Source organism: Thamnophis elegans, chromosome 3, assembly GCF_009769535.1.
Source record: "Thamnophis elegans isolate rThaEle1 chromosome 3, rThaEle1.pri, whole genome shotgun sequence".
Classification (NCBI taxonomy): Eukaryota; Metazoa; Chordata; class Lepidosauria; order Squamata; family Colubridae; genus Thamnophis; species Thamnophis elegans.
The window spans coordinates 126180752-126207709 of record NC_045543.1 but is presented as its reverse complement, the minus strand read 5'-3'; the positions used below and the strand labels follow the sequence as shown (position 1 = coordinate 126207709).

The 26958-nt window shown below is 39.5% G+C and overlaps 1 protein-coding gene across 2 annotated transcripts in view; it reads right to left on the bottom strand.

The window, feature by feature from the left end:
- The window catches only part of HMGCS1 (3-hydroxy-3-methylglutaryl-CoA synthase 1), a 29701-nt gene extending 2998 nt beyond the window's left edge, over positions 1–26703 (bottom strand). The window contains exons 1-9 of one of the 2 annotated variants that reach the window (XM_032213471.1): positions 26568–26703; positions 10842–11299; positions 9471–9596; positions 6170–6334; positions 4484–4652; positions 3407–3577; positions 2658–2764; positions 1293–1418; positions 251–411 (exon numbers count right to left, since the gene is read on the bottom strand). In XM_032213471.1, coding sequence (XP_032069362.1) covers positions 251–411; positions 1293–1418; positions 2658–2764; positions 3407–3577; positions 4484–4652; positions 6170–6334; positions 9471–9596; positions 10842–11289 — 1473 coding nt within the window. In that variant the 5' untranslated portion in view covers positions 11290–11299; positions 26568–26703. Of the gene's footprint in view, positions 1–250; positions 412–1292; positions 1419–2657; positions 2765–3406; positions 3578–4483; positions 4653–6169; positions 6335–9470; positions 9597–10841; positions 11300–14300; positions 14398–26567 lie in introns of those variants that run through there. The other variant, XM_032213470.1, reaches the window with a different exon arrangement.
- Positions 26704–26958: the final 255 nt, after the last annotated feature.

Genomic DNA, 26958 nt, shown 5'->3' with positions numbered 1-26958 from the left:
CACACAGACTGATCAGCACTAACATCAATAGTATTCAGGGCACACAGTTTTGCATTTAAGCAGAATTTATATTTGGCCAAGACTTCAACTTCAGCAAAGTCATAGTTAAAATAGAAGGGGACGGAATATGCAATTATGCAGTTTTAAATAATAATTAAGACTTGCAATTATGCAGTCTTAAACCCAGTCAATATGTGCACTTGCCCTTGAATATAAGGGAGGGAGGGAGATGATATGACTGCCCGCTTACCTCGCCAGCCAGGTTCAGATGAACTTCCACTCCTGCTTCCAGAGGTCTGTCACCCAGCATGGGACGACGGGCATATGTCCTTCTGTGCTTTTCATCAACTCGTACTAAGTACCATGTTCCCTCAAAAAGATCATCCACTGAACACTGGGGGATGTAGTTTGCTGTAAAAAAAATTAGGAGGGCGGGAAGCAGAAATTCTAAATAGGCATTTTATCCCAGGTATTCATATACTGTAGCGATCAGCACCTTTTCAGATGACTCATTACTTTGAATAAAGTTAAGGGTCCCAAAAATAAAAAGTGAATTAAAGTTTAATAAGTATATGTTTTTTCTTGAAATTCTATTTCTTAAAAAAAACAAACACCTAAAGCAATCTTACACATGAATACAGAAACCCAAAGGTTACTAAACATTTTTGTTTTCTACAATTTTTCATATTTTTAGAGATAAGTCGGTAGTTACAAGCGTTATGGTTTCTAGGAATGCAGTACGGCTATATAGTATGTTAGTGCAACAAATATAATTTTTTTAAAGCTATTGATCCTAATTTGTTAATAACCTTCCCATTTATTAGCAAATCTCCTTCAATGGGAACTGTAACACATTTTATGTATCAAGGTTTACTATCTGAATACAAAATATGTTACTCAGATAATTCAGCTCAGAAGTTAAAAGGGGATGGAAGCAGGGCTTAAGGTGCAAATCCTTATTAATCACAAATGGGATGGTTTTATTTCCTAGATATGGCTTAACTTATCCACATATCTCTAACTCAATGGAAAGTTTCCTAATAATTGGAAAAGATAGATTCATTTCATTATTGTTGTTAGAAAAATAATTATCAATATTTTTATGTATCTGAACTTTTTAATGCACAGTACATCGTCCTTAATGTCATCTTAGAAAAGATGGATTTGATTTAAACAAACAAACTCACCAAATTTGACAAATTTACTGATATAGGTCCTATTCATTTCCATGAACATACACCAATTATGACTAAATCAAGATCAAATAATATCATAGATTCTCCATTACTCACCTAAGTGGTGAGTTTTTTCTCTCAGCATCATGTTTTCGGCAAATATTTCTGGTGAGATACATTTCCTTGAATCAAGCCTTGCTTTCAAATCAGTCAGGCTTGCTATTATTTTATCCAGAGAAGAGCCTGCAGTATAAAGGAGTAAGTTACATTTTGTTGGAAACAATATTATAATACACAAACAGCTACAGACTTGGACATGCAAGAATAAAGCTAGTAATACAACCCTTTGATTTCCTATAGATACCCCAAAAGGGGAACTCAAAGAAACTACTAAAGCAGAAACTCACTTTTATTAAAAGTTTCCTGACATTCATGCCAGCATAAACAATTATATCCCACATTATAACAGGACTCATCATCGCAGCTGAATTCTGATAAATTTTAAATCTATGCAATAGGCCTGGACAATGCTACAGATCTGTATCCAAAATATGCTTCAGACCATGTGAGGCCAGAAATGCAAGATCTGTCAGAAACTCCTTAAAGCATCTGAATCAATATAATTGTTTTAAAGAGCCACAAGTAATGCTACATTTGCACTCTGGTCCAAGCCAAAATACCTTTTTGGAATCTAACCTGAAACGCTGCCCAGACCTTCTAAAATAATTTGCTTCAGAGAAAATTATAGTAGACCACAGAAGCAACTGCCTTTAGTTTTAATGTTTTGTACAAAAGATATTTCTATTATACATGGGAGTCCCTTCCCAATCTATTGCCCTCCAAAATGGTTGAATTCAGTGGTGGGATTCAGCCAGTTCGCATCACTTCGGGAGAACCTTCAGTTGTTAACTTTCTGAGCAGTTTGGTGAAATGGTTGTTGGAAGAAATCATTAGGGCAGAGAACCGGTTGTTAAATTATTTGAATCCCACCACTGGTTGAATTCCTATAATGTTCAGAATGATGTGAGTTGAAGATACCTGAATAACACAAATTGGGAGGGAAAGACTGCTGTAGAGAAGACTTGGGGGTAAGTAGTGGACTTAAGAGACAAGAATATGACCTAATCACAACACATGGAATCAAAATATAACCAGTAATAGCTGCCAAGGATTGGCATTTCCCTAATGTGAATTCACCTCTCTATCTATGATCAGGAACTTTGGGCTTTCAAAGGTTCCTCAGGAAGCAACAGCATATATACATATTCATATCTCCACAATCGCATGTGCTTTTTGAAAATTTTAAACTCAAGATTCTAAACATGTTGAATTGTATGCTTGCACAGAGTTGAAGCACTATAAACAACTATTAGTATTTACACCCAATGGGAATTCAAAATTGGCCACATCTTATTGTGTGTGCATGCATGAGTGCACACACACACACACGTACACACGCACACCCCGGATGGCTTTCCTCACCTGGAGTTGCATCTTGGCTAACCTTGATGGAGTAGAGGGTAGCAGCAAAACCAGAACCGTATGAGAAAACTCCAATCCTTTGTCCTGCCAGTTGCTGTGGTGAGTACCTGCATGTCACAGGAGTCCAGTACTTAGCAAAAAGTTTAAAGAAGGTGAAGGAAAGCATCTCATGGTTATTTATCTAGAAAATCTTATTGGCTTGTTACAGCCAATATTTCCTATTAAATAGCATTGTCACTTTTTTCTCATTTTCCTAATTGCTCTTGGGAAAATGCCAAGTCCATTCTTATTGTCTTTTGTTCCATTTCATGTACAATGCTACATGCATTTATAGGAGAGTGTCATTGGATGTTAATCTAAAAGCAAATATTACATTTAGATAAAAAAAAACAGGCAGCCTTGCTGTTTAAAGGTACATGCCTTTTCTTTACATGTTTCTTCTTTCCTGCTTCTCCTCAAGTATTCACAATTGTTTTCTATCCACAAAATGTACCAGAAAGCAATTTTTCTTAGAAATGTGTGGATTTTTGAAAGAGTACATTAATGGTGTGTAAATTACCAAGTTTTTCAGTTTCAGAAATTCCTATATTATTTCTAGAAAAAATTTGGGGAACTTATAATAAAAATACCATTAACATCTTGGGGATTTGTCTCTGTTTCTTGACAAATTAAACCTGGGCTTTAGGAATATGCTATCTGAATCAGTCAAATCATTTCAATGCATCTCAAACTATTACCATCATACTTACTGGGCTAACAGAGAAGCAAGGCAGCCATAAACAGATGGTGTATACATATTTCCATTTTGATTAGAGACAAGCAAAGAGGCCTTTGTTTTTTGGCTGAAGATTTCAGAGCTAGCCTTCATAAAAGCTTTTTCCACATCTCTGTCAAAGTAGGTGTCTTCCAGTTTTAGATCTCTGAAAAAAAAATTAGAATAAATACATACATAATCCTTTTTTCAACCTGCTGGGTGATTTGAGATTAATGATGATTTGGAAGACGTCTTATCAAAGGATTTACATATATTGAATTATATGAGGAACAATCCTAAAGCTTCACAATCTAAACTCACTTACTGGGATATAAATTCCACTGAATTATTTAGAAAATATTTCTGAAAAACTCTATTTACTTTTATGCTACAATTCAGCTATCATCTTGACTTGTGCAAAGAATCTTTCTCTTGAGTTCTTCTTCTTAACATTTTCTTTATATGCCCTTAGTGTGTCACTGCGGATCACTGGGCACTCAACAGTAAATCTCGGGCACATATTAGGATGGCATATAAAAGGGATAATCTTTTCTGTGTGCACATGCTCTTTCTTATATATAATTTGATTAAGCATTTTATTTACAATAGTAAAAACTAATACAAGCTAAATGTAAAGAAAATAAAATTGAAAGATTAATAAGCAGACAAAAAAAGAATGAAAGAAGAAAAGAAATATAATTTTAAAAAAAACAAATAGATAAGGAAGTAACTTCCAACCTTTAACAAAACAAGTGTAAACAAATGTAATCACTCTTCACCTTCTATAAAGTTAAATAGATAACTCTTTATCTCATATCCCTTCCCTTATCCATAAGCATGTCCAAAAAACATCAACTTTTCAGCCCACCCTCTTCTTTTAGTAGGTAAACATTGTTGGACACAACCCATCTGTGAGGAGGCTTGGTACAAATTATCTTTAACCAATGAGAATAAAACATTTGGGTGACACATAATTATGTAGGTCTCAATTATATATTGCCATTAAGTACAGTGTTAAAAATATTTGCCAAATCTTGCTTTTGAGGTTATCTCTTGTATTGGGATAGTTTACCTAAATGCTTCCAGGCCATTGTAAATGTCATTTTCTTTCGAGAGTGTTGGCTCATTAAGAAAGTCATTCAGCAGCAGGCGGGCTACAGATTTCTGAACAAGTTTGCAATATGGAGAATGAAAGATTATGAAGCCAAAATCATTCAGGGTGAAGTCCTTGTCAATTCCCTCTGAAGAAATCAGAAAGGAAAACAATAAAAAACAATGGCACTAGAAATGATCTGTCTTAAAACTGCAAATCCCACATATGCTGTTCTATTTCCATGTAAGCAAACATGATACTGGAATGTAAATATATTAGTTATTTTAAGATTAAGACTCTTGAAAACAGTGTTTACAATTTACAAATCTTACACTTATCATTTTAATAAAATTTGACACCATCTCTCAGAAGACTCAGAGTAGCAACAAACACAAACCATCCCGGTTTGATTAAAGCCTCAAAACACATAAGGCTAAGTATTTATTTATTGATGTGCTCTAGTTATTCCTTACTCTTGCATACCCCTGTCTTCTTTACCTGTTCTTTCAATGAAGCGCAATTCATTTATTTACAATACCTGCATCTTACATTCATATTATTTCATGACTGGAATAGTATACTCCCTTTAAAGAGGTGCAGTGCTGCAGGCCAATTCTGCTGACTGACGGATGCCAGCAGTTTGGCAGTTCGGGTCTCATTGGCTCAAGGTTAACTCAGCCTTCCATCCTTCCGAGATCGGTAAAATGAGGACCCAGATTATTGTGGACAATATGCTGACTCTGTCAACTGTTAGAAGGGAATCTAAAGCACTATGAATCAGTTTGTAAGTGCTATTGCTCTTTTGAAATACCTATTTTTCCCCATCCAGTGTTTACCCACTTTCTAAAAATTATCAGCTGGTCTCTCTCTGAAAAATGTATAGGTCAGCGATGGAGAACCTTTTTTGGCTCGTGTGCCATAAGTGGGGGGAGGGCAGGGGACTTGTGCACAGGGGTGCCGCACCCATAATGCAACATGTGACACACACCCCCAGTGTGCATGCGAGGCGCTCCCCATTTTTTGCATGTTTTTTCGCCCTCCCCAGGCTCCAGAGGCTTTATAGGAGCCTGGGGAGGGCAAAAAGAGCCTCCCCCCCCCCGAGGCTTCAGGGAAAAACACCCCTACAAGCAAACCATTCCGTTCCCGAACTTCCGGCTTGCCCATAGGACCAATTTTTTTTTGCACTCTGGAGGTTTCGGGGGGGGGGGGGGGCTCTTTTCGCCCTCCCCAGGCTCCTATAAAGTCTCTGGAGCCTGGGGAGGGCAAAAAATGGCTTTTAAAAAGGCTGAGCTCAACTGCAGGGCAACACCTCACGTGCCCTGACAAATGGCTCTGTGTGCCACCTGTGGCACGCATGCCATAAGTTCGCCATCCTGGGTATAGCTCTTGTGCATTATTAAAATACACCTCTCAAAACCTATTATTACTTCAAACAAAGCCCTTCCTGAGTCAAAATGGTATTAATAAATTGCTACAATGTCCTTGCAGTAAACATTTAGTTTCGAGATCTTCTGTTTTGCTCCTAAAGCAGTAAAAGATTTGTGTGCCATTTTCAAGTGTGGATGGAAAATGTTTTGTGTCTGTAGTAGCTTTTAAAATGTTATAAAAAAGAAGAACATCCCAAAGAGAAAAAAGGGGAAGCCTACATTTTCTAGCAAGACGTACCTTTCTGCCATTGGGCATGGATTTTCTTGCGATAGACATTGTAACAGCGATCCAGTGCATTGAGGTAGCATTGTATGGAAAGCTTGCCATCTACCACAGGATACTCAGATACCATATCAGGTTTATAAAAGTCATATGCATGCTGCATGTGAGTTCCACGCAATCCTAAAGGGAAAAATCCACATATGAAAGCGTTAGATATTCACAAGCTGTTTTTCCAATACAGAGATGCACTATGCAGAACTAGAGTTAATGGGAAGTGTTGAAGAAGTGAGATAGTATTTTCAATTTTTCATTTCTCTCAGAAAAGGGAAAGTGCAGTATTTAACATCCAAAGAGACCGCTTTTGTAGAATTATTGTATTCCGTTCTCTTGATCTTTGAGCCAGTTTGTTTGTATAAATGCTGATGTAAACAATCCATTTGCATTACCAGCGGAAAAATGAATAGGTTTAACATCCTGGCTACCATACTTGGAAAATTGCTTATGACTACTCTTAACAGGTAGAAAAACAGGCAATTACTCCAGATTTGTTACTGTGATGTTTTAAAAGTGCAAAAGTCCAAAGTAAGCAAAGCAAGTAAACTGTCAATGGGTATTGTTTACGAAATTCATTTGATGTGGTAACTAACTTAACCTTTGTTCTGGGGTTGCACAATGCAATGAGCCATAAACAACAGTCTTTCCTCAGTTGTACTTAATCAGGGCACAAACATATTCCAGAAAACTCTGCGTGGCTCTCATGTGAGATTGCCTTTATTTCATCCCTAACCTATCCAAGAGACTGTTTAAAGTTAGCCTTGGTTGTTCCAGTGTTTAAAACAATTTATCACACTTTAGTGAGAAACAAACGGTAGCTACAATCTGATACTCAGCAACCATCAGTCAGCTAATCTCACCATAGAGGTGGGATCAGCAAGCATCACTTAGCTACTTTAGGCTGCAACACACATGTCAAATCCCTTCTCATCCTTGGACACTGTTTTTTAAAGCCATTCTGAAGATCAGACCTTTCAATCTTATCTTTCCCCCACCCACGTTAAGTTTCCCAGTTAAATCCTGTCTTGAACGCTTGGATCAGCCTGAATACAGGTGATCCTAGACTTAAAACCACAAGTGAGTCCAAAATTTGTTTCTAAGGGAGACAATTGTTAAGTGCATTTTCCCCATTTTACAACCCCTTTTGGTATAGCTGTTAATGAATCACAACAGATATCAAGTTAGTAGCACAGTTGTTAAGTGAATCCGGATTCTCCATTGATTTTGCTGGTCAGGTGGTTGTAAAAATATGACTGCAATCATTATATATAGGAACTGCTGCCAAGCATCTGAATTTTGATCACGTGACCATGAGGATGCTGCAAACATGTCAAATGCTCATTAAGTTTTTTCAGTGCCGTTGTAACTTCAAGCAGTCACTAACCGACGGTTGTAAGTCGAGGACCACCTGTAATGGCTGAATGATGATGCTAGTGGGTAAGAGCTGTTTTTAAAAGACATGTTTACTGCTTTTCTGGAATGACCTGCTGATCAGTTCTGATTTGGCAGAAGTGCTTTGAGCAGGTGCTTTCAGATTTTTATTGGCACTTTCAGAGTAGCCCTAAGCTCATTCTGAACGGTTAATAATAATAACAATTGGCTGGTGGTTGGTTTTTCTTTGACAGACCTGGGCAAAAAGATTTGTACTAAGTCTGGGCAGGTTTTGATAGGTGGCCAGTCAACCCATATCTCAAAAATCTGATTCTTTCTTTCCAGCAGAACCCACTGAAAGAGCAGGCTGATACTTGGTGGGAGGGGAGAAAAATAAATCTTAAGGAATCCAGTAATCCCTATCCTTAGCATGCCCTGCATAATAGCATTTGCTGACCTGTATGTGCAAGGATAAGGATTACCACTGGGTCAACAAAAATTAGAATATGCTACCATAAATGCTAACAGAGGATATGCTGGTTCAATGACTTTAAGCACTTTATCTCAGCCATGGCAAAGAACCTCAAACAAATGCCCTGGACTTGCGCATCAGGCAAAGCTAGCCAAAAAACTCTGATCAAAGTTGAAGCATGAGTCCTTAGTGCTCAGAGCGTGGTTTATTGCCCAACTAAGTGACCTCATCACTGGCATGATGTTACCTAGTTGGGTAATGAAATGTCTGCAAGCAAACCATCAAATCTGGAGAGCAGCAAGGACCCACAATTCAACCCTGAGGTATACATATTTGCGTATGTTGGAAGTTAAACTAACCAGATATGTGAGTGTAGAACTGTATGCATGACCCATCCCAGAGGTGGGTTCCTACCAGTTCGCACCTATTCGGTAGAACCGGTTCGTCAAATCTACCGAACTGGTTAGAAGAGGTTCCACCAGTGGACCCGGAAAGCAGGCCACACCTACAGAAGAGGTTCCAATTTTTTTTTGAAACCCACCACTGGTTCTTGGATACGATTATCCTACACTATCATGCTCATATTTATAAAACTCAGTGCCTCTGTCGAAGGTAAGGATGACTACTGCAATTGTGGTGCAATCAGAACATTGCGTGTATTGAAGTTGTTTTAACGCAAACCAAAGATGCCTTTTAAAAAACAAGTTTACATCATATTCTTATGCATGCCAGTGCTGTGTGTGAGGTAATTTAAGGTGGTTCTGACAAGTGTCTTCGGCATCTTCATATCCGGTCACATGGGTGGCAAGCCAATCCCATCCGGTCACATGGACGGCAAGCCACTCCCACAAAGGAGGCCACATCCACAGAGTAGGTTCGAACAATTTTTGAAATCCACCACTGCCCCATCCCCCAAATGCAATGCCAGCGCCCCAGCATTCCCCCTGCTCCCGTGCATGCGTGCACATTCCCCCGCATGCCTCCCCCTTTTGGCTTCCAGATTGGTGCAGGAGGCTTTTCAGGCCCAAAATGGGGTGCGGGGGGGGGGGAGGAGCTTGCGATCTCCACAATTTCTCCCCAACATGCCCAGACCTTCTCCTCCATTCCTGCCACGGAGCAGCACCTGCGGAGGATGGAACCTGTGGAGATCGGGGAAGGCACGGGCAGCAGGAATGCAGGAGAAAGCTAGGGTGCACTGGGGAAGAAAAGTAGGACACGCTGGGGGGAAACTGCAGAGATTGGTGAAGGCCCCGTCCCCGTGCATGTGCGGCAGAGACCAGCTGGCCGGAGGGAGGCGTGCACGGTGGAGCTGGACTGGGGTAATGGGTGGCGGGCCTGCAGAGAGGGCTCTGCGTGACACCTGTGGCACATGTGCCATAGGTTCGCCATCAAGGGAATAAGTGGTAACAGAGCACTAACCTCGTTCAAAAATGAGAGGTGCATTTGGACCCACAAGCATAGCAACAGCACCAGCTCCTCCAGTTGGTCTGGCATTCCCAGTGGCATATACAGCTATGTCTCCAGCAACAACAAGTGCATAACGCCCTGAAAATATATAAATACAAGCTATGAATGGACAGCATCAAGATTACGAGAAATGTCAGTTACGACAACCTTATGCAAACAGAAACAATCCCATCCAGAGTTATTCAACCTGCAACTATTTTAATCAACCTCAACCATTCATTTCTGCATTTAGCATTTACAATCCTATTAAAATTTTCTGATTATATTGTGTTGACACATATCCTGCTATACAAATTTGCATTTTGTATATGAGGACAAGTGTGAGCATTTATAAGTGGCATTTGTGTCAATAAAAGGAAATAGCACAGAGGAAAGTGTCTAGATTGGTTGCCATAGAACTTGTAGGATAAGCAGAAAATGTTCATAGAGTAATAGCTTTAGATGATGCTGGATTTCTTATGAAAGCCTGATAAATTATAAAGATATTATCTCACAGAATATTCTTATATTTCAACTTAAACTGACCTACACCATTAGAAACCTGTTAGTTGCTACACTCAATGACACTTATCAAGAGTTTTATCTCAAAAAATTTTCTAGTGCAGCAAGAACTGCTAGAAAAGTTACACAACTAAGTGTGATTTGATAATCAGAATTTATCCTATTTTATAGATAGAACAATGACTAGCACCGATGTTATCTTTTTGGGGATTATAATGTTTTCCATGCCTCACATATCAGGATACAAACCTCTATCCTCACCCAGATAATTTCTGATATCTACGCATGTCAACATTGCACCATCCTACTTCGTATAGTGTTGTAATCAGCAACTATTTCAACTACCGTATTTTTCAGAGTATAAGATGCACCGGAGTATAAGACACACCAAGATTTTGAAGAGGCAAATTAAAAAAAAGTTTTTGCACTCTGCAAACCTCCCCAAAACGGCCCATTTTTTGAGAAAACGGGCCCATTTCCCCCCCCTATGGTAGATAAAATACGGTAGATACTTTAGACTTGGTTAGAAGTTGAAAAGCATTCATCATTAGTTCCTCCCATAGAGTCACACAGATACTGTGCTAATTAAAACTTTTTTTAAACAGTCTTCTGCAATGTAAACAGAGGATTTGGCAATGCATCTCACCTCTCTGGATTTCTATAACATTTCTAATGTGTGGCTAAGAGGCAATAATTGAATCTTGATTTGAGTAGGTGTTAAGTACCAAGCTACTTATATGGAGGGTTTTGGAAATTGTATCTTTGTTGACTCTTTTTTCAATTTATTCAAGGATTTGAGTTGCCCCAGATGATCAAACTTACCATCCCAGGAACTAGATTCCACCCAGTTAATGGCATTGAAGAGTGCAGCTGTGCCTCCATAACATGCATTTGTTGTGTCAATGCCCTCCACATCTGTGTTACCAGATTCTTCAAAGAGCTGCATCAGGACTGTCTTTACAGATTTGGATTTGTCAATGATCGTCTCCGTTCCAACTTCAAGTCTTCCAATGCAATCGTAGGACAGGCTATTGCGCTCCATCAGCTTCTGGACTGCAGTGAGGCAGAGTGAATTGATATCCTCCCTGTCAGAGCAGAAGCCCATCTTGGATTGTCCCAAGCCAATGGTGTATTTGCCTGCATCCACTCCATCAAATTTCTCTAACTCTACCTGGTCAACATACTGGGAAGGAAAATAGATTTCCAAAGCTACAATTCCCACATCTTTTGGCCAACAGGCTTCAGCATTCACAGGTAGGGATCCAGGCATATTGGTGTATCTAAAAAAAAAAGTCGTAGTTTTATACCAATGTACAATACTGAAATTTAGTTTTAAAAAATATCAATAATCCACTATTTCACACAGTAATTGTCAAGAACAATATTATCTATTAGACAATTTTAAGCTATTCCAGAAACAGCTATGAGTAAACAGAAAGAATAGTTCATATAGAAATGTACTCTTCTTCTTCAACTGATGCTATATATGTCAGCTACTTTCTAATTCTAGTCTATCAGTGTTCTCAATCTGGTCAATTTTAAGACATGTGGATTTTAACTGTAAGAATTCTCCAGCCAGTTATGCATCCATGCAATTGTGTGGATTTTCATTATTTTAATAAGAATTCATTTTTAAAAAAAAGCAAATACTCATTTTGCTTTGTCTTTTAAAAGGATATACCACGAGATATCTCGCACTGAAGGAGGATGTGTTCTCCCTACTCTATAGATGAACATCTAACTTGTTTTGCTTCACACTTTTTAATAAATGTCCAAGATTAAAAAAAAGAGCAGAAATATTGTCAGAATGGAAAATATAATTTTGCATTCTTCCCCTAAAAAACATAAACCACAGCAACAAAATGCTGTTTCTGTTCATAAAGATACCATATACCTACTGGAATTCAGAAATATATAATACAGTATCCAGTATATAAATACTATTGAACAGCATTTAAAAAATCACTATATCTTCTGGAATATCATTTTTCATTTAAAATTATGAAAAGAATGGGAAGAAACAAACATGCAAGAGAGAAATGACAAGAATGTTAAAGAAATTCAGAAATATATAATACAGTATCCAGACATGGAAACTATATGCCTATTAGCATCTAGTTTCTATTTCCACATATTGTAGTTGGACAAAACTTCATGCCCTACTGGCAGGTCTACTGAATAGCTCTTTCCTACTAACGTTCTTGAACATTACCACTCTTGATTGAAGAGGCAATTCCAAGAATCAACTATTTCAAATTCATAATAATAACCTATTTAGTCTTATTACATTTTTCTTACTTGATTTCTTTCTGCCACTCCCATTCCTCTTTGCACTGCTTTGTTTTCAAACCACAGTCAGAACAACCATTGGCCTTTGCCCTACTTATTCTTGGAAAATAAATGCATATTCTAATGAACTAATTAAGCAATGACAACAAACAACAGAGTTTAATAGTCAGGGCCCTCAGGAATAAAAAGGCAACCTTGGCAGCTACCAAAGCAGAAATTAACATGACTGTCAATGTCAAAAAATAATTGTCTGAGTTGTGCTTAATTCATGGTTTTTTATAGTAGTGATTTCCCCAGGGAAATATAGGTATTTAATTTTTTTCCTTTCAAAGACATATTTACTATATTTTAATTTATTTTATTAGGCTTATCAATTGAATCAGTAGTTTATAATCCTACTATAGGCAAGCAGGATTAAAACAGCAATATAATCAACAAGGAAAATTCTATATAAAACATTCCTATGTTAAGGAATCACATTCTTATATAGTCATGTATTCTTACACAAACTTACTTCGAAACACACACACATACACACTCTACACCAGAATTTTACAGCCTCTGTTTTTCCCCTCAAGAAAAACTCTGGACCAGATTGACAGCTGATTTTTTTTTACTCACAATATAAAGCATTTTTTTTTAAAATGCAAAAATAAAATTGGCATGTTGTTATAAAAATAAAGCAACTAAGTATGTTACTTGAACACCTGTCTTCAGCAGAAAGACTGAAAAATAAATTTGGTGCATTTTTCTACACAACTGAAGAAATTTACAAACAGCAAACACAACACACACACAAAAAGGCAGAATAGTGGCAGACTGCTGCCACCATGGACACAAGTCTAAAAATTAGTTCAACTTTAACAGCTTCAAAGAAAATACTGCATGCCTACTGGTAAATATTGAGGATCATGGGACAGGGGTGGGCTGGTAACAAGGCAGATGTTTTGTAAAGAGACAGTATCTTCAGAAAGTTAAAATGAAGATTTCCCCCCCACTCGTTAATACTTTAGCTACTACTACTACACACACACACACACATGTATATGTGTATGTGTGTGTCAATCTCTCTCATTATACATACATACATACATACATACATACATACATACATACTGAAACCAAAAGTTAGGATCTGGAGTATAACATCCATCTGCTACACAAACAAACACACACACACACACACACAAACGTGTGTGAGGGTTTGTGTAGCAGATGGATATAGATTGACACACACACACACACACAAACGTGTGTGTGTCAATCTCTCTATCTATATCCATCTGCTACACAAACCCTCTCTCTCACACACACGTGTTTGTGTGAATCTCTCTTCCTCTCTCTCATTACATATATATAATGAAACCAGAAGTTAGGATCTCGATTATAACACCCATCTGCTACACATACACACACACGTGAGTTTGTTTGTTTGTTTGTGCGTGCGTATCTCATTACATATAAAATGTAAGTTAGGATCTGGAGTGTAACATCCAGAGACAGATTTGTTTCTATTGCAGAAACAGAAACTGATTCTTCTCGAAATCAGCCCACACATTCCGGGCAGGGGTTTGCCCGCTTCCTCCAAAAGTCCCAGGCGGGCCAGACCTGCAGGGTTTCGGCTCCTACAATCCCAAGCCCCAAGGTAGGGATCCATGGGAGTTGAAGTCCGGCTCATCTGAGGTGGCGAAAGGAATCTGCCCTAAGCAACGCTCGCGATTCCCCCAAAAGACAAGCCGGGCAAAGGCGAGGGGAGAGAAGGCGCTTCTTCGCCGCGAATCACGCGATGCCCTTGGCCGCAGCCGCCTCCTTGAAGGCGCTCGGGGAACCGGAGGGGAGAAAGGGGAGATGCCCATCCTGCTTCCCCCTTATGCCGCCAAGGCAGAAGACTAGGAGCCTTCCGTCTTTCCCTCGGCTCCGCCACAGCCTCCCGACCCCCGGGCAGCCCTGGAATCCCGCCCGCCAAGGCCTCCCATCCGCCCGGCTACTCACCCGCAGTGGAATCCCACCGCCGGCTCCGGCAGACGCCGCGAGCCCCTAACCGCGCATGCGTACATGTCATGCCTTTTCCTCCCGTCAAGACCGGTACTGTCCTCTTAAAAGCCAAGCGGCCGCGCGCGCACCTTTTTCCCCGCCCACCCCCCACCCTCCTGCTCCTCCTTCTCCGCGGAGCCACGCCCCCTGCTTCATTCTGACGCGCCCGCCCAGCTTCTGTGCGATACGCCCCCCTCCCTCCCTCAGAAATCGGGAGTCCTCCGACGCCGCACGCGGGGCAGGCGCCGTTCCGTGGCTCCCTCGGTCGCCCCTCTCTTTTGCCCCGAGGGCGGCCACTCCCTCGGGGCACGCGCGCGCACGTGGAGGAGCGTAAAGCAGGAAGCGGGCGAGCGACGCTTAGCTGGGAGCTACGGATTGTCTTCGCTTGAAATGGGGATGAACGAACCCTTAAGACTCCGAGAAGAGAGGATTTCGGATTCTCCTATCTGCCATGGTTTCGCCTTGGATAATTAGCGCCAGGGCGTCCCTAACATTATTAAGATACCTCGATATTGTGTTTTTTTAAAGGTCTGCGTACTTGCAGCACTTGTATATTAGGTTAGCGGCTGCGCTCCAGATGTGCCAATACAAGCTCCATTACTATCTGATGGGAGTTGTAATCCAATTCAAGGTAAAGGTTTCCCTCGCACATATGTGCTGGGGGCAGTGCTCATCTCTGTTTCAAAGCCAAGAGCAAGGGCTGTCCAAAGACATCTCTGTGGTCATGTGGCCGGCATGATTGAACGCTGTTACCTTCCCACCAAAGGTGGTTCCTATTTTTCTACTTGCATTTTTTACCTGCTTTTGAACTGCTAGGTTGGCAGAAATGGGAGCTCACTCCCTTATGCGGTGCTAGGGATTCGAACCACTCAACTGCCGATCTTTCTGATCGACAAGCTCAGAGTCTTAGCCACTAAGCTATCGCATCTACAAATACACAATTGGTGAAGAGTAGTTTCACTACTTAATGTTGGATTGCTTTTTACATTTTTATTTTATCCTGCCTTTATGATTTTTATAAATGAGGTGGCGAGCATATTCTTTCATTCATCTGTTTTCCCCATAACTCCTCTTATGAGATAAGATGAGAGTTTGACTGGCACAAAGTCACCCAGCTGGTTTTCATGGCTATGGTAGGACTAGAACTCATGATCTCTTGATTCATTAGTCTAGCACCTTAATCAAACTGGCTACTTTACAAACGGCATTTGCCCCATTCAGAGCCCTCCAATGTATATAGGACTTGTGATTTTATCTCTGAGCTTTCTAAAGGTAGGTCTATCTTTATTAAATCACTGCATGGTTCTTCCACTTTTTTTTAATTGAGCCACTGGGATGTTTACAAAATTGAGTGCAAGCTTCCCACTATCCTAGACCAACAGATTATTAAATGATTGAAGTTGTGATTGAATGCATACCTCGATAGCCACATTAAGAAAATGGTTGCAAAAGAGATTAGAATTTGTACACTCGAGGTTAGTGATTCTTCACCTTTAATACTGCTAAACATGCTGATGTTGCAGTAATGTTTGGAGGACTCTCTGGAACAATACTCATTACTCAATTTCAGAGTTTTGCATCATTTGTTTGAGAAATCAAAAGCAAATATTCATACAGTTGTACTGTGTGCAGCTTCCTGGAAATCATTAAATGGGGCATATAGTCTGTTCACAAGCAACTTGGGGCATGTACTAAATGTTCTAGGCATGCTTTTTATTTTGAATTTGTAATACAAACAGTCTACTGGACAGGGTCACCCTGAGAACAGATCAAGACAGGTAGACCTACCGTATTTTTCAGAGTATAAGACACACCAAGATTTTGACGAGGCAAATTAAAAAAAAAGGTTTTGCACTCTACAGATGGGCCCATTTTTTGTCAAAAAAGGGGCATGTGTAGCCTTTAGGAGGCTTATAGAATGCTTCTGGGGCTGGGGGGGGGCAAAAATGAGCAAGAAACTGCCCTCCCAAGCCCCCAGGAAACACTCTGGAAGCCTCCTAAACACCATTTTTGGTGGGCCATTTTTGCAAAGGGCGTGGAGTTTCAGGAGGCCAAAAATGCTGTATTCAGTGTATAAGGCGCACCCAGATTTTCACACTCTTTTTGGAGGGAAAAGGGTACGTCTTATACTCCCAAAAATATGGTAGTTTGCAACAAAGTAGGTGTCAGAAAAACAATATTTTGTCCTCAGCTTGAAAAAGTGTTCTCCCAAAGCCCCTCTTCCCTATCGATTAGGTCTTAAGCTTTCACTGAGTGTAGTAGTGTAGTACTGTACAGTGTTTCTCAAATTTGGCAACTTCAAGCTGGCTGGCTGGAGAATTGTGTTGAAGTCTTAAAGTTGCCAAGTTTGAGAAATACTGGTGTAAGTAGAACTTCCCAGATTAGAAAAAAACCAAAAGTATAATAAAATTAAGTCAAGAAAGCAAGCATTAGGGAATAGAAGAGGTTCTGAATGTGTCATATGTGAGTGGACAAGATACTGTAGAAGCCAATGCATTTGCCAGCTGGCAAATATGCATTCTCAATCATTTGTACCAGGAACAGATCAGAGCTTCAAAAATTGTAATAGTTAAATTGTATGGCTGTGCAACAATCCAGTTTCAAAAGCAGAAAAGTAATTAAATGTCCTTGACCAATAGCCATTTATTTAATGACCATCTGCAATTAGGATGGTTCTAAAAGGAATGACTTAAAACTGATCCTCCTATTTATGACTGTTGCAGTGGTCACATGATCAAATTTTGGACACTTGGCAACCAGCATGTGTCTACGATAGTTGCAGCATCCTGGGGTCATGTGATTGCCATTTATAATATTCCCATGCAGCTACCTATAAAGTGTGCTAGGGATTCGAACTGTAAAACTGCCGGCCTTTCTGATCGATAAGCTCAGTGTCTTAGCCACTGAGCCCTAGCTTATAGCAATAGCACTTAGACTTATATACTGCTTCACAGTGCTTTTACAGCCTTCTCTAAGCGGTCTACAGAATCAGCCTATTGCATCCAACAATCTGGGTCCTCATTTTACTGACCTAGAAAGGATGGAAGGCTGAGTCAACCTTGAGCCTATTGAGATTCGAACTGCCAAATTGCAGGCATCTGGCAGTCAGCAGAAGTAGCCTGCAGTACTGCACTCTAACCACTGCGCCACAGCGGCTCTTGCTAGAAGAAATTGAATTACTGTATTTTTTGGAGTATAAGATGCACCTTTTTCCCTCAAAAGAGGGGCTGAAAATCTGGGTGTGTCTTATGCATTGAACACAGCATTTTTTGCCTCCCTAAACCCCGCCCCTTCACCAAAATGGCCGTGCATAGCCTCTAGGAAGTTTTCAGAGAGCGGCTGAAGAGGGCAGAAATGAGCAACAAATGGCCCATTGTTTGCTCAATTTTACCTTCCCAGCCCCCAGGAGCACTCTATAAACATGCCCTTTTTTGAAAAAAACTGGCCCCATTTTCACAAAAAAAACAGGCCATTTTTGCAGAGTGCAAAAACTTTTTTTTTTAATTTGCCTTTTTGAAAGCCTGTGCATCTTTTACTCTGGTGTGTCTTATACTCCAAAAAATATGGTAATCTTTTCTCAGTGGCTAAATCTCCAATGATTGAGAACCAGCCTTTAGCACAATTTATATTCCAAGAAAGAGAACCAGAGTTGCATAGAAGGCCTATGATATACTGCACATTACCTCGTACTTTCACTTATTATTTCTAAGTACTGCTAATGATTTGTGAATCTCACTATCTTTACTGTCCTAGGAATTTGAGGCCAAAGGTACATGATACAAATATTAATAGATTCTTTTTTCAATGTCTATCAGGGACGAAAGCTTCTTGTTCATTCACTGTATAACTGAGTTAGTGTACAACTTCAGTCATTTGGGGGGGGGGGGTGGAATTGCGAAGCAAATAATTCTTAAATGTTTGCTAACATTTTCCTCCTCTGGCCTGCTAACTAGTCTGTTCGTATAAAACATCAAGATCAATCTCTCGGCCCATGCAGTAAAACATGGGAAAATGCCTCTATATGCAGAAATAATCCTGCAGAAATGCTTTATATTTTTCCTCCAGATTTAGATGACAAAACTTTAACTCTACCCTGTAAAAAAGTTATCCAGAGTGGAAGAAATAAAATATTAGTAAGTGTCTAGTATAAATGACCTTTTGCACAGATTATCATTGATTCCTTATTGGAATTGTGCATGCTGTTTTATCTCCAGTGACTTTTTGTTGTAGCCTCAATAAAGCAAACATCAATGATTTAATTGTAAACAGTAATTTAAATTTGCATTTGTTAACAGTAATTGTAAACAGTAATTTAAATTTGCATTTGTGTTTTCTTCTGAGAGAAAGTGAACTTCACAATTTAAGGGCATAAGGAATCTTCCATACAATTTACTTTGCGCCAGCATATCACATACAGTCTACCTCTGTAGAAAGAAGAGATATTTCTAAATGCAAGAGAAATTATACTCTGATAACTTTAATCTGGACTTTCTCTACTACACTCCTTATGCAGATAACACTACATTGCAAATCTATTTTTGCATGCGATAGCCAAAATTATTTCGTTTGAAACTGGCAAATAAAACTATTGTTTTGAAAGTATTCTGTGCGTACACATTAATGTCTTTTATTTGGTTCTTGCATGTTAAAGAACATCAAAACATAATCATCTATTAATTGCACAATAGTGATGCCAATTATCTTTCAATTAATAACATCTGTTGCATCTCTTGAGAAAGACTACAATTTAAATTTTGCATAAATCTGTCATAAGACTAAATAAGTCTACAATGCATTACTGACATTTAGATTTATGATAAGGGATAAAATGATAGCATTGTCAACATATAAAAAGGAAGCATGTGAAAGAATTAATATAGAAATAACCGATGAGCAATTCTAAGTTCATGCTTGACTTGTTGGACAGGTAGAGCCGAGGTGGCGCAGTGGTTAGGGTGCAGTAGTGCAGGCCACTTCAGCTGACTGTTATCTGCAGTTCAGCGGTTCTAATCTCACCGGCTCAAGGTTGACTCAGCCTTCCATCCTTCCGAGGTGGGTGAAATGAGGACCCAGACTGTGGGGGCGATATGCTGACTCTGTAAACCGCTTAGAGAGGGCTGAAAGCCCTATGAAGCCTAAGCCCTATATAAGTCTAACTGCTATTGCTACTGCTATTGCTAGACAGTTTTATGTAGCATAATAAGGTAAAAGTTCCCCTCGCACATATGTGCTAGTTGTTCTCGACTCTAGGAGGTAATGCTTATCTCCATTTCAAAGCCAAAGAGCCAGTGCTGTCCAAAGACGTCTCCTATTATTCTACTGGCATTTTTATGTGCTTTTGAACTGCTAGGTTGGCAGAAGCTGGGACAAGTAACGGGAGCTCACTCTGTTATGCAGCGCTAGGAATTCGAACTAGCAATAGCAATAGCAATAGCAGTAGACTTATATACCGCTTCATAGGCCTTTCAGGCCTCTCTAAGCGGTTTACAGAGAGTCAGCATATTGCCCCCAACAATCTGGGTCCTCATTTTACCCACCTCGGAAGGATGGAAGGCTGAGTCAACCCTGAGCCGGTGAGATTTGAACCGCTGACCTGCTGATCTAGCAGTAGCCTGCAGTGCTGCATTTAACCACTGCGCCACCTTGTTGACCTTTCTGATCGAAAAGCTCAGCGTCTTAGCCGCTGAGCCACCGCGTCCCTTTTAGCATAAGAATAGGTCATAATAATTGGTCTACTGTAGACCAGCAGTCCCCAACTTTTTTGGCATCAGGGACCACCTTCATGGAAGACAATTTTTCCATGGACCGGGACCAGGGACCGTGGTTTTAATTTTGCTTGCCTGCCACTCACCTCCAGTTGTGCTACCCTGTTTCTAACAGGCCATGGCCTGCTACTGGTCTATGGCCCGGGGATTGTGGCCCCTGCTATAGACTATTCTAATTTAGCCCCTAATCTCGTCAATAGTGAACCAAATGCTACCTTCAAATCACCAAAGGCAGTTTTCTAGGGCAGTGGTATTTTTCTGATATGCCAAGTATAGCCTTAGCTTCAAGATCCCTTTGTAGTCTCCGATCCAAGTAGGGTATTAACAAGGCCTGATGCTGTTGAATTTCCAACCTCAGTCATCCAGGTGCTGCCACCTTCTGATATCAAATCATAAACCAGGAGTGGTCAGCCACTGAATCAAAGCATAACTTTCCCGCCAAAGATTCCCCTTCTTCCCATGATAAGCCGAAGCCAATCATATCATGGCTTACCTGTAATGTGATGTGTAAACTTAGCTTAAAACTAGATGTCAAACCATTATGGCAATATTGCATTAGTTCTATTTTCAAAGCACAGTATTGTGAAAAGAAGGTGGGAAATATGATTCACGCAGATTTGCTCTTTGAGTTTTTATAGATTTATGTAAATTCTCTGGCTTTGATGCTCAGGAAACAAAGGACACATTAATCTTGTCACTTGCTGTCTTTTCATTCTGTAGCATTAAATGCTGTTCCTTTTCTATAGTCAAGCGAAGGCCTCATTGTTAAATGTTTTATGAAACATGGAAAATACAGTTAAATCTCCCTTGGGGTGGAACAAATAATGGGAACTCACTCCGTTATCCGGCGCTAGGGATTCGAATCGCTGTCGACCTTTCTAATCGACAAGCTTAGTGTCTTAGCCACTGAGCCACCACATCCCTTGTGAACTGTCCTAATTGTCCCTGGGGCACGAAGCATACAGTTTTGGAGATGCTAAGGACCCTGTGAACTGAGAATATTGGGGAATTTCTAAACTTAGTGAAAACCATACAAACCAATTTGTGGGTTAACATGCTATATTAGTTTGTCATTGCTTTATTTGTTTTTTGAACTTACATGCTGCTGAATTGTATTAGCCTCAGAGCAGGTTAGGACAACAGCATAAAAAAATATCATCCAATCAAAATAAACAGCCATACATGAAAACACAATACTTCTGGTGTTTAATTGCTGAAGAGGAAAACCTAGCTTCTGGGGGAAGGCTCTTCAAAAAATGCTGGAGCCATGAGGGAAAAACATTGTTTCCTAGCTCCAGTTCCTCTCAGAAAACAGGGTAGTACTCATGATTAGTCACTGTAGCCGATAAGTTAGCAAACCATAACTCACTCACAACTTGTAAAAATGTCAGACATAGAGAGTGGAACGGAGTGGCTTGGAATAGCAGAAAGGCAGTCTTTTCTTTCCAGTTCCAATGAAACACAGCCCGGTCTTTAAGTCTGCATTTGAATGAGAAACTTCCAATCTACTTTTGGAGCCTATTTTGCCTGTTAAAAGTATTAATTTTCTGCTCTAAAATTACTTCTTCACTATTCTGCATATCTATTATCCAAAAGTGATAATTATAATAGTCTTCTTTGAATAAGAACAATTTATGAAATGTATAGGCCTTCTGACTCCCTACAACTTTGGGCGGCTTACAAATTGTTAAAAACATTAAAGCAAGAAAACAGCACAAAAGAAACAAACAAAATGGCAGAGATAACAAACCAGTGGGACAAAAAGAAGAGCAGAGGGCTTCTATCACCCTCACCAAAGGCCTGGGCGAAGAAGTAGGCCGTCCAGCTTGTTCATGTATCAGTCATGGGGGGAAAGCCTAGACAAATTTGATCTTATCCCCTCATTGTCATGCTCTAGATTTTTATTTTATTTTTTGCAAGCCCCACAAATGCAGTAGTGCAATAAGTATCAGGTCAGTTGCCAATAAAAAAATAATAATGCGTTTCAACTGTAGGAGGTTGTGGTTATGAAACCAAATCTAATTTTGTATATGTCTGAAAGTACAAAATGAGATATTCACCAGTTTGGAACTGATATGCACAACGTAGTAGGCTGTCTATTCATATGATAAGCCCAGGAAGTAAACTGTATAGAAGCCTGATTTGAGGACCTCCAGGTATGCATATTTCTTTCATTCATTCATGCTTTGCAATAATTGTAGCACTCTCATTCTGAATTACCAGTAAGCCATTACTTAATCCATACTTAATACTATTAATAAGAATTAACTTACTTTAGCTCTATTTTTATCACTATAGAAAACCACAAGATGTCGCTGTTTCTAGTCTACCCAAGATAGTCTCTCTAAGATATACTGGATAATTAAATCCTGTGTGCAAAAAAAAAGGGGGGGGGGAGTAGAATTCAACTTCTGCTTTTTGACCTTGCTCGTTTAACCATGGTTTGTGGAAGCTAAGTTCAATTTTTTTTAAACATGACATACCTCAACTAAAGAAGCTGAATAATAGAAAAAGGCATTAATCAAGTCAATCAAATTAAAAAAATTAGTAAGTTTTGGGGAGAAAAAAGCTTTTTCTCCAAACTGTCAGGTATGCAAGTATTGGCCAAAATCATTCATTATGTAAGAGATTCAAGATGTCATTCACAAAAATACTGTTTTGTGGGGGCCTGATGCAATACTCTATGGCAGTGGGTCTCAACCTTCCTAATGCCGCGACCCTTTAATACAGTTCCTCATGTTGTGATGACTCCCAACTATAAAATTATTTTAGGTTTTCCGTATTTTTTTGAAAATATGTGTTTTCCGATGGTCTTAGGCGACCCCTGTGAAAGGGTCATTCGACCCCCAAAGGGTCGCAACCCACAGGTTGAGAACTGCTGCTCTGTGGGGTAGCAAAGTTTTACATCACAATGTATTAAGTGTTAGAAGCTCACAAAATTCTACTTTTTCTTCTTTTCACACATTCTTACAATTATCCCCTCTAGAAAAATTCCTAAATAAGTGACAAACTAATGTTTCTCTTTCAAACCAAAACAAATGTACAAATACTGAACGATGAATGCAAATTTTCTCTCATCAGAACGCCTTTTATTAATGACCCATATTTACAATTTTAGCCAACAAAGGCTGCTTCTTAAAGAGCCTGCACACTTTTTTATGATCTTGAATCAAATTATTGCCTTGTTGTGGATTGCGGCTTTTCCTATATTTTAAATTATTCCTTTTGTGCTTTTCTAAAAATAAATGTCATATTATAGGGAGCAAATAGAGCAGTGGAAGGGAATAGAAAATTTGCTAAATGAATTCATCATAGAATCTTTACATTGTTCATTTAACTATTTGACTAACAAGCAGGAAAGGATCAGTGTGCTAGGGGAGAAAAGCACACATTGAAGCTTCTAAATCTGTTTTCATTTGGAAGGACTTAAACATATGCAGACATCAGTGACATCAACGCAATTTAGAAGAACTTAGGTGTAACTAGAAAGAACCAATTTATTTTTTAATAGAGACTGAACAACTTATGACATCATTCTGCTTGGTTAAATTTAAAATTTTCTAAAAACATTAGCCAGAAACAGGCACACCTTAAAATTCAACCACACTAAAAATTTTAGAAATTTAACTGTGAGACACTTTTGGACACAGAGTTACTATTACCTCTGCCAAAATCAAAGAGATAAATTGCAACAGTGCAACTGTAGCAGATTTATTTACAAATAAATCCCAACGGCTAATACAGTTCTGAATTTCTTAGAAAGTACCAGATGTACAGCTAATTTGCCTCACTGATCTTAGTATTGCTGGTTCACATAGACTTTTTTTGCTAGTGAAATCTTTGCAAAGAGATGAACAAAATTATGCCCAAAATGATATCAGATCTATAAATGGGGACGGATATCCTTAGAGCTAGCAGACATTTCTACCAAAGTCATCATAATAAAAGTGTCCAGCTTGCATATTCACCCTACCGGGATTAAGTCTTCATTTTGGTATATTTCATTAAGCAATGAGGAAGTGTGGTTACTCTAATGGCTAACTACCATTCCAAACCCCAACATAATGTTCTGTTCAGCTTCTCTGAAATTAAGGAGAAGTTGTAAAATCACTCTGGAACCAATAACACTCTTGGTTAACCAGCATCCCTTCCTGCTTCTTTAGATAAAAGAAATCACAGATGCCTAGTATCCTTCTGAAACACTTAATCCATCTGAGAAAAATGCATTAAATTGGATCCCCATTACGCACTATGAAGAAAAAACAAATCTGGTAGAAGACAACCTCAGTGTTTCTATAAAGCTGCCAAGAAAATTGCAAGTTGTATTCCGGTGAAATATTAAATTCCCTAAGTAGAACTGGTGGGGACTATTTCAGTCAGAGGCATCCTAAAGTTTGGTAGTTTGACTATTATATGTTGGATGAAAAATACAGAACATTCACTAGTTTCACAGATATAGTGGGGAGCTAATCTTCATCCTCCTCATCTAACCATCTGTCCATAATTTTACCCTTTAACTAAGACAGCTGTTCCAAATGACAATCCAATTATACAGGTTTGTGCTGGGTTCACATACTGTATTAAGAACCATACGAGCATACAAGGTTTAATGTATTATATGAACCCAATCAGTGAAAGTTGGGTCACCAAACTAAAAAATACTCTAGCGTTGATAATATAATGTATGGTAAAAATGAGTCAAGCAAGGATACATCATATCTAAATTTCTTCATACTAGGAATCCAGATTTATTGTTTCAAATGAGAAAGTCTTAATTCTGTTCATTTAAACTGCCAATTCTTAATGCTTTGGCTATTTCAGACAACCTCTGACCTGATTCCAGTATTATATTTAAACGACCAAATATCCTTATATTTGTTTCAATCCAATACGATTTGTAAGAATTCTTTTCTGTTAATATTTTCTAATTTTTTAATGTTAATTGTTGTATCTTGAACAACTTTCATGCTTCTTTTTTCCCCTCTTTGACATTGTCAAAGGGGGGTGGGATCATAGATTTTGAATTTGAAGGAGTGCAATTCTTTTACTGGCTGGGGAATTCTGGGAGCTGGTTTACACCACTTAAAAGTTGCCAAGATTGAAAAGCCTGTCCTAATCATTATCTTGTTCATTTGTTATTTGAGAGAAATTCATGAGAAGGAAAGGGGAAGCACAATTTATTTATTTGCATATATGGGCAAGTGGCTAATATTTTTAAGGAGCGAGCGCTTCTGGATTTTGTTTGGGCAGGGCACCCAGAAAGAAGGCAGACAAGTCAGTGACAAAGGAATGCCCACTCCCATGACCTACTTGCCTTCCCTCAGTCTCTGTGGGAAAGAATAGATCTAATGCAACTGTCATAAGAAAAGCGGTTTCAATTGCTGCTCCTGCCCATTTAAGACAAGCCAATTTTCTTGTTGCTATGCTGCCTAAAAGAAGAATTTAAGCAAGAGATGCAGGCAGCTCTCTGAGACAACCCACGCCCCTGAATGGGGTGAATGACTGAGCTTTGCAGTAAAACCCAACTCCTACCAGGGAGCAAGGCAAGTGGCTGAGCAAATAATCTCACACTCTGGGAACATGTTCTGCTGCACTATCACCAAATACATACCAAATAAATTATTTATTCATAAACAAATAAATCAGATTATGGCTGACTCTTCACACCCACCACTTGTTCTATTATCCCTCTGCGAGTTATCTTTCAGTTCTTCATCAGACAGGATCCCCATGAGGGAGCAGGGAAGGTGAGCTTGCACCAGAGACCTACTGCAAAAAAAGAGCTCCCCTTAATTTCAAACTAGCCTTGTGAATAAATAACCCCCCTTCCCGTATCTGGGATTCATCACATCTGGGATTTCTGATGGTCTTTTAAAATGAATTCACGTACTCACACATTTTTACATTGTCCTTCAAGAAAACCAAAGCATAAGTGCACCAGCTACCTTCCTACTGTCCCCATTGATATGTACTCATTTTATGTGTTCATAGCCATGTTAATACTTATTTATATCCATCTATTGGATATAATAGATGCAATAACCTCATGCAATAATGTCCCTGTCTATACAAATACCTGTTACCTTGTTCATGTTGACAAATAAATAAAAATAACAAAATAAAATATAAATTTTAAAAAAATCCAATCTTAACCAAGCAAACAAACCAAAGGTTTAGATTAGAAGACGACTCCCATCTAATTCTGTAACTCCATAAATAATCTGGGAAGAATCCTCTCTCAAAGGGCAATTCCCTTCCTATCTAGTCAACTCTTTCTTTTTTCTTTTCCTTCCATGCATTCAAGGTTTTCTGAAAGTAAATCCCATTGAGAATTTATAGAGAGGCGGAGAGGGCGGCTTTGCTTTGCTTTGTTGGACCATACGGCCAGCACACTTAATAATTACAACCACAATAATAAAAAATACTATTAATGCATCCGTTCCCTCCAGGTCCAACCCACCTGTGTGCAGCAATGGCTCGCCTTCAACCTCAATCGCCGAATCGGTAGCTCTGGTAGGCAACAGTTCTGGAGATGCGCCTTTAAACCAGCCCCGCCGCCTCGGCTGCTACTCGAAACCGGTGAGTGGCAGCTCCCTCTGCCCTGTCAGAAGCCGGTGCTCTGAAGCCTCGCCCTCTTCTCTTTCGCCGCCAATGAGCGAAGCGAGATGAAAAAAAAGGGCGGGGGTGGTGTGAGAAAGTGACGCCGCGTGGTCAGAGAATGGGCGACCAATCGGCGCTTCTCTCAGACCCAGGCCGGTAAAGGAGTGCGTAACGTCAGACTCCGGCGCCCAATAGGAGTCCACTGCTGACTGCAGGGTGAGGGTAGTGCGGCTGTAGGTCCTCTGGTGAGA